The 8,664-nt window shown below is 35.8% G+C and overlaps 1 protein-coding gene across 1 annotated transcript in view; it reads right to left on the bottom strand.

Moving 5' to 3' along the window:
• Positions 1-5,317: 5,317 nt before the first annotated feature.
• The window catches only part of LOC125647321 (uncharacterized), a 17,515-nt gene continuing 14,168 nt past the window's right edge, over positions 5,318-8,664 (bottom strand). The window contains exons 7-9 of the mRNA XM_056141972.1: positions 7,866-7,897; positions 7,024-7,045; positions 5,318-6,280 (exon numbers count right to left, since the gene is read on the bottom strand). Of these exons, the coding sequence (XP_055997947.1) occupies positions 6,013-6,280; positions 7,024-7,045; positions 7,866-7,897 (322 nt within the window). The 3' untranslated portion in view covers positions 5,318-6,012. The remainder of the gene's footprint in view (positions 6,281-7,023; positions 7,046-7,865; positions 7,898-8,664) is intronic.

The following is an 8,664-nucleotide window of genomic DNA, read 5'->3' as shown; positions in this document are numbered from 1 at the left end:
GGCCGAATGGTGAGAGCATCGGCCTCAAAATCACAAGGCCTCTCACCTCTGTCGCCGCGGGTTCGAATCCCGCTCGCGCCGGTAGTGAGAAAGTTTCCAAATTTACTTTCGAAAGGTCGGTGGTCTCTTCCCTGGTACATTGTATCTGGGTTGTCTCTTCCACCAAGAAAAACTGGGCGCCACCAGATAACTGAAAAATTGTTGCGTTTGGCGGAAAACATCAATCAATCAATCAATTTTCCAAGTTAAAGCAATACAAGCTGTAACTGATGGTAATTTTTCAACGATCCAATTCTGCACCAAATATAATACCTATCGGTAGAATTAATGTAATACCAATATTTTAAGAAATATTTCATCAAAACAAAACGGGAATATTGTTTGATAGCATACAGTGTACGTATAATGAGCGTTTCGTATAAACCGCCATCGCGTCGTATACACGGACATGGGAACGATGATTATCGAACATAATCGGGTTGCTGAGACTGAGCTCATATTCAGAGATGGAAACTGACGTGAGTGACTACACGTTTTGTTTGTTTAAAATATTACATCGTTTCATGAATGACTGGAAGTACTATATAAGTGTAAGAAGGTAATGAGTCACTTAAATTAAATTTTCATAGTGAATTTTCTATAAAATTGGCATATTAAACTGTTTACAAATCTAACACGTGTTCAGTGCCTCTCTTTCACTTTTTTCCGAACTGGTGACGTCCAAGGTCAATGCTCCTTAGAGATTAGGAGCAGGAATTACTGACAGGATGACAATGATTCACGAATCGACATTTTTTGCTAATTTGACGGATTTATTGCTTCAGAATCACTCTGATTCTATTAAGTTATGTATATTCAATCACAAATATGTTTTTTCAATTTATTTACCGTCAGTTACAGCTTGTATTGCTTTAACAGACACACAAGTAATACGGGTATTACTTAAATAGATCCATAAAAATAACTTATTTTTGTGTCATTATTGAATTGAATACCTTTGTTTCCTCTAACCCAAACCTAAAGTTTTAGACTAGCTAGGTACACTGTACGTAAATTATTACTATTTTTTTCATTTTGGATGGTAAATGTGTATTAGAAATGTTACATTCTGCATCTCAGTCTTTATCAATAAATCCTAGAAACATCAACAAACTGCTTTGCGTCTATGAATTTTCAATACAGATCTAAACCAGTACATACACTGTATATGTAGATGTATATCCGTTGACATGTTTTAAATGTAAATTTGATAGGGGTAAGAGGACTAGAAACTTTTATTCAGATTTATGCATATATCACATTTATAGAAGTGACTAGATGTACCAGAATGAGATGTACAATGCTCCGTTTTGAATTAGAAGATTTAAGTAAAGAATTCCTATTTTTTCGTTGGGTAGAGGTATATCACGAAAAAAAGACGGGAAACTACATCATTACGCGCACGATGCAAAGTTTCCCGTCTTTTTTCCCGTGGTATAACTCCATCAAACGAAAGGGGGAAAAAAAGAAGATAAATTTATTCTTTATCATTCAAATATTTTAAAACAGTGAGTTTAAATACTAAAACATGATATGATTTGAGTCGAATCAAAGATTTATTCTTGGACTACATTCTGTCATTTCGAGATGGGCGTAGAAATTTGTGCAACTGACTCAACTAAATCCATTAATGGCCACCATTATCGGATTTAGTTGACTTTTTCCACGAACTGTTGAGCAAATAGTTTTCTTGTGAACTGAAAAGAATGAGTCAGAAAAAAGTCCTAGTGAGAGAAAATTGCTGGAAATTTGTTGAGTGGAACTGGGATCAAGTCCAAACTTCGATGTCGGTTTTAACGGCTGTGCATTCTCATGATGTTGGGTGCGATCAGACCCTACTCTTGCTGGTGGACGAATGAGTGTTATAGAGTTGTTGTTGTTTTTTTTTTTACTTCTACCGGTAAGCCGTAAATGTAGGATGGTCAACACCCGAGAGTCCCACCGGATAGCGATTTTTATGCCCCCTTCAAAGAAGAGGGGTATATTGCTTTGCACCTGTCGGTCGGTAGACCACATGTTGTCCGCTCAATTTATTGAAAACCATTCACTTGATCGTAATGATATTTCATATGTACATTGGTTACGAGTAGAAGAGGATCCCTATTGATTTCCAGGTCCAAAGGTCAAAGATCAATCTACTCTGGACACAGGACGATGCTGTTCGCTCAATATCTCGAGAAACCTTTCCTTGACAGACATTAAACTTGGCACACTGATACATTGTAAGGAGTTTATGACCCCCTAATGATTTTGAGGTCACATGATCAAAGGTCAAACTAGACAGAAATATACTGTCCACTTAATATCTTGAGAACCCTTTGCTTGACAGACATCAAACTTGGTACACTGGTACATCATCAGGAGAACATGACCCCTATTGATTTTTAGGTCACATGGTCAAAGGTCAAACTGGACATAGGAATATACTCTCTGCTCAATATCTTGAGAACCCTTTGCTTGACAGACATCAAACTTGGTACAATGGTACATGTACATCGTCAGGAGTAAATGACCCCTTTTGATTTTTAGGTCACATGGTGAAAGGTCAAGGGTCAAATTGGACATAGGAAAATACTTTCTGCTTAATATCTTGAGAACCCGTCACTTGACAGACATCAAACTTGGTTCACTGGTACATCTTAAGGAGTAGATGACTTCTATTGATTTTGAAGTCACATGCTCAAAGGTCAAGCTGGACATAGGAATATACTGTCCATTCAATATCTTGAGAACCCTTTGTTTGACAGACATCATAAGGAGTAGATGACCCTTATGAAATTTGGGTTCATATGGTCAAAGGCCATGGGTTAAACTGGGCATATTAATATATTATCTCCTATACTTTAAGAATCATTGACTGATTGACACCAGACTTGGTACATTGGTACAGCATATGGATTATGTGACCCCTATTGATTTTTAGGTCACATGGTCAATTCACTCTGGACATAGGAAGATATCGTCTGCTCAATATCTTGAATTATCTTGGCACTACTATCAGTTAAATAATGCATGTGTATAACCCTTTTCAATTTTGCATGGGGGGATATATGTTTTACAAACAGTTCTTGTTCTTGTAATGCCGCATGTAATAACACACAATTTGTAGAGGTTACTGTTTGTAACCTAGGTATATAAAAAAAAATTATTAAAAGTTATCTTCCGTTTGATGTGAAAACAAAGACTCGTTTTCCATCATCTTCTGTTCAAAACTGGAACGATTGTTTAATATCCTTCTTCTATAAACAATTTCCATGGTTACTGGTGATTGATATAATCATTTTCTGCATACTCCATGTTTTACTCTAACCACAGGTATCTGTATATTCACCGTTCATTTCACCTGCAAGATTATTTATAGTTAGATTTTTCATTGTGACAGTGACCACTCTTGAGTAGTGCTTATCACATTGCTTGTAAATCTTATCACTTCCTATAACGTTCACTCTCGGTCCCATTGTCATGTCTTGAATTTAAAGCTTTTCTAGATCGCTTTTTAATATTTCTTGTCACATTACTTCTGATTGAAAGGTGAAGATAACGAACAGTGATTAATCTCATAACTCCTATTCTCTTTTTACTTAATAGCATTGTTTCGTGCGTGTGCCTTCGCTGAACGTACATTTAGTGCGCTCGGAAAAATGAACATACTGTACAATTATAGCGTTAAGTACCCACGCGCAATGTACATAACTGATAATCATTTAATTTAGATTAAAACAATGGAATTGAATACATATGTAAACACAAACCGAATGCTGAATGGTATGGGTTGCTCTACAATTACTAAATAAAATTACACAAATCGTTCTTCAAACCGTAACATCCGCTGCATTGAGTCATCCACAATTGATCAAAACTTTTGGAGATAGTCAATTAAACCTTTCAAAAAAAATCAGTGTACATTTGTTAAATAAAATTCGAAACATATGGCGAAAGAAGACGGATTATTCTATGCCATGAATTCAGTTATGTACATTGCGCGTGGTTACCTAAAGCTATAACTGTGTGTGTACATGTAAGTGTGCAGTATGTTCATTTTTCCGAGCGTAAAGGAAGATCTATATCTAACACTGGACACACAGCAGTGCTGTGCAGAAAAGCATCTCAGTGTACTTCACACAAAATAACGTCACAAAAAAATTGTCATGACATATAGATCCATAGATGTATCGCAGAAAAATGTCAAACGTGTTATATTTTGTATTTACTACCGCTACCAAGTGTTATTAACATGCTATATTTCGTATTTACTACCGCTACCAAGTGTTATTAAGCTGTATACGTGTAAATTGCTTGTCAAATGTTTTTCAAATAATACCTCTATATCATATAAGTCTCCCATTTTTCATATATAGTAGTGGCTACGGAAATGTTGTTTTTTATATTGTAACCCTAATGTGCTGAGACATTTGGCGTAAGAAAACCAATCGTGTGTAAAAATTACTTCGACCAAGTGAAAAATGGTCGTTATTTGTTGATGTTTTGTGTGAAACCAGGAAACAAAACATGTATCTAAACGAATCTGTTGATGTTCCACACTTTTGGTCAAATACTGACGATACTAGGAACGCTTATATATTTCCCAAGCATTTACCAGGTGAATCCTCTCTAACTACTTTGTATTTCCATGCTATGGGATCTTCCAGGTGAATCCTCTCTAACTACTTTGTATTTCCATGCTATGGGATCTTCCACTTCCCCTGAAGCGATTTATTTTTACGCCAGTGTGTTAGCACTATGTAATGGCAGCTCCATCTCTGACTTTTTACATTGTAAGGGGCGAGATCAAAAGTTCAATGTCTGACAAAAAACTAAATTCACATGGTCTTCACAAAAGACTCCCACTCCTTTAAAACTAAATATTATGAATGTTGAAACTAATCCATTAACAAGTAAAAACATGCGATTATAAATAACACTGTGTATACCTTTTCTACTCTTTATTCACAACGAAAGTGTACATTAAAACTATTAAATATTCATTAATATGTAATATTATTATGTGGTTTTAACAGCCGCTTGTCTTTTTTTCCACTCAAGTGTAATTGATGTCGGATGACAGAAACATATGGGAGATTTTATCCCCCCTACCTCGAAATATCTGAATTTAGATTTTTATGCGACATCTATCTTTTGATCTTGCCACTAACCCAGTTTCTCTTTAAGGACATGGTACTTTTGGCGCCAAATTCTGCTCAGCATCCAAATTAAATGATATTCCTTTAAATTTTTCACATGGTCCATGTTTCCTTAAAATGATGATCCTAAGTTCTAAGAAGCTTTACTTATGTGTAATACATATATAAATATGAATGAAGTATAGTTTACGATAACGTTGTGCCATTTTGATGTTACTTTTTGTGGCGTCTATTGTTAGGTATAACGGTTCCTTTACAGTGTCTTTTGTTAGGTATAACGGTTCCTTTACATTGTCTATTGTTAGGTATAATGGTTCCTTTACAGTGTCTATTGTTAGGTATAACGATTCCTTTACATTGTCTCTTGTTAGGTATAACGTTTCCTTTCCAATGTCTATTGTTAGGTATGACGGTTCCTTTACATTGTCTATTCTTAGGTATAACGGTTCCTTTACAGTGTCTATTGTTAGATATAACGGTTCCTTTACATTGTCTATTGTTAGGTATAACGGTTCCTTTCCAATGTCTATTGTTAGGTATGACGGTTCCTTTACAGTGTCTATTGTTAGGTATAACTGTTCCTTTACAGTGTCTATTGTTAGGTATAACGGTTCCTTTCCAATGTCTATTGTTAGGTATGACGGTTCCTTTACAGTGTCTATTGTTAGGTATGACGGTTCCTTTACATTGTCTATTGTTAGGTATGACGGTTCCTTTACATTGTCTATTGTTAGGTATAACGGTTCCTTTACAGTGTCTATTGTTAGGTATGACGGTTCCTTTACATTGCCTATTGTTAGGTATAACCGTTCCTTTATGGTGTGGTTTGTCTTCATGCTGTATCATACGCCCTGTTTTCAGTTCCTTGACTTTTTTTAAAGGTTGATGAATGTTGGGGTACTTGAACTATACATTCGTAGGAGCTTGATTCTGATGAGAAAGTCCTTGACTTAAACGATACATCTTCTTGCAGACATAATGACTGGCTGGATTTAGGTTCTGTGTTGCTGTTTCTACTCGACAGATTTCCTGCATTGTAGGTAGTTGCATTCTGATTGAACCCGATTTCGTTCCCTCTCGATGTTGGAAATGTTACAGTCCTACAATAAAATTCATGGACATGTTTTCATTTTTGATACTGTAATTTGATGTCATCAATAATTACGACCAAATTCATATTATTTCCATATATTATTTAAAGCTGTATGACCCGATGTTCATGTGTTATTTTTGTACATAATTACTTTAAAGCAGATTAATTACTTTATAAAGTTATTAACTTTCCCGTAATTACATGCTTGAAAACATCTGCATGTAAAAGAAAACAATGAGAATATTATTTAGAAAGTAAATATAGCGTGGTACATATATAAATCATCCCATAAATTATACAGTGTTAGACGTCTATGGATAGACCCACGCGCGTCAGGGGAATCCCAACATGATGTATTAACTCACACGCAACTGTCTAGTTTTAAGGCTGAAAGAGCGTAAAACAACGAATTACTAAGAGGTATTTGATATTTTTATTTTTATTAAACTTGTGGCACGGTGCTGTTGTAACAAAATACACAGCTTTACACAGATAAGACCACCGATGATCTGAAAGTTTGAACTGGTCATGTGACTGTCACTTGAAATGGCAGAGTGACGCGGTTATTTGTAAACATCGATTTAAAATCAAATAATTTTGGTTAAAACAGGTGAAATAATGTATGATATGTCATACAGCCTCATAACTACATACGTGCAATGATTTAATAGCGTTTTTACGAGATGGAAAAAAATATTGTAATTCGGAGCATACAGCTTTAAACATGCTTTGAAATATATTTTTACGCACTGATAGCCATCTTGTTCCATGTCTGAAAAAAAGTAGTAGAAAGTGTTAGTATTTTTATAACACACACACAAAGGGAGAGTGATAGAGAGAGAGAGAGAGAGAGAGAGAGAGAGAGAGAGAGAGAGAGAGAGAGAGAGAAATGAATATAACCAGTCCTCAAAATCCACACAAAGCGAGAGTAGAAAGCAGGCATGTACACTAGGAAGTATCACACTATGAATTAAAATGATTCTAATACTGTATATACATGTACTTTGTAATATACAGATATGGTCTGGTCACAAACTCCGTTGAAGTTTTGACAGATTTAGAATCGTTATATCTAAACAACTTACAAGCACTGATTTATTCCATCCATGGCAAATGATAGATTGCCTTATGTCTCAAAAAGTCAATACAAATCAACATGAAACCACAGGTAATTGCATCGCTTGGGTTCGAATTTACCATTACAAATTAAAAGTATAGAACTCTAAATATAGGGTACCAAGTTAGCCGATGTAAAAACAATACACCAAATGGTATATTCATACATAACCAATCTACATTAGTACCAAAGTTCATCCCGAAATTCTGTATACTGCCCAAGATATGCAAAAATGAATTCGGAAAAATCCCTCTTATTTTTTGGTCGAATTTTAGCTGGTCCTTGCCAATATACGATTAAACAGAATGTTTGAGCATTGCATTACATATTTATTCTTTAATAGTACATTGGAATCCAAGCGATACAATTGTCTGTGCATGAAACGAACGAAAAATGGTCCCTAATTTGTACATTCATTATTATACTACAATTTTGGTGATATATATTCAGAAGGTGTTTTCAGAAATGTATTTACCTTTTGCTGTCTCCTCGGTGTTTCGTGTATTACTGGAATGAAATGAAATGTTTGTAAAACATACACACGATATATTCGATATGCAAGAGCTTGTTCTGCTTATGGTCAGTTTTTAAATCAAGGCAACCTACTGACAAACAAGTTGATGGTACAGGGTTTTCAACAGTCTCGATTGAAGTCAGCATTTCGCAAATTCTATGGTCGTTATAACGATCTAGTTCGTCAATGCAACCTGTTGTTGGGTCGAATGCTGTCTGACGTGTTTCATACCGATTCTTAGGCCGTTCTTTTCGAACTGATTTTGGCTGCGGATAACTCCGTTTACATGATCCGGATATAGGGCTAACGGCGGGTGTGACTGGTCGACAGAGGATGCTTACTCCTCCTAGGCACATGATCCCACCTCTGGTGTGTCCCGGAGTCCGTGTTTGCCCAACTATCTATTTTGTATTGCTTATAAGAGTTATGAGATTGATCACTGTTCGTTATCTTCACCTTTCATTTAACCATCGAGCTTGTATCTCTGCTGGTGGACAGTCTGTCCCCGAGGATACGTTCGCTCGATATATATTCCTTCATGAATATACACAATAACGAATCAATACCGGTTGACACGTCGCCCAGTATAAAAAGGTGTCACTCTGTCGAGTCTATAAGGGGCAATCGTCAAATTGTCATCTTTGGTACGGAAACCAAAATTCCTATACCCAGATTAAAGACTGTTATGTTCCTTTAAGAGCTAGTTTTGGTGATTCCTTTTCAGATACCATGTGCTCTATATCAAAATGTTCTGCAAAAA

Source organism: Ostrea edulis, chromosome 6 (genome assembly GCF_947568905.1).
Source record: "Ostrea edulis chromosome 6, xbOstEdul1.1, whole genome shotgun sequence".
Taxonomy (NCBI): domain Eukaryota; kingdom Metazoa; phylum Mollusca; class Bivalvia; order Ostreida; family Ostreidae; genus Ostrea; species Ostrea edulis.
This window is presented reverse-complemented; position numbering and strand designations above follow the sequence as displayed.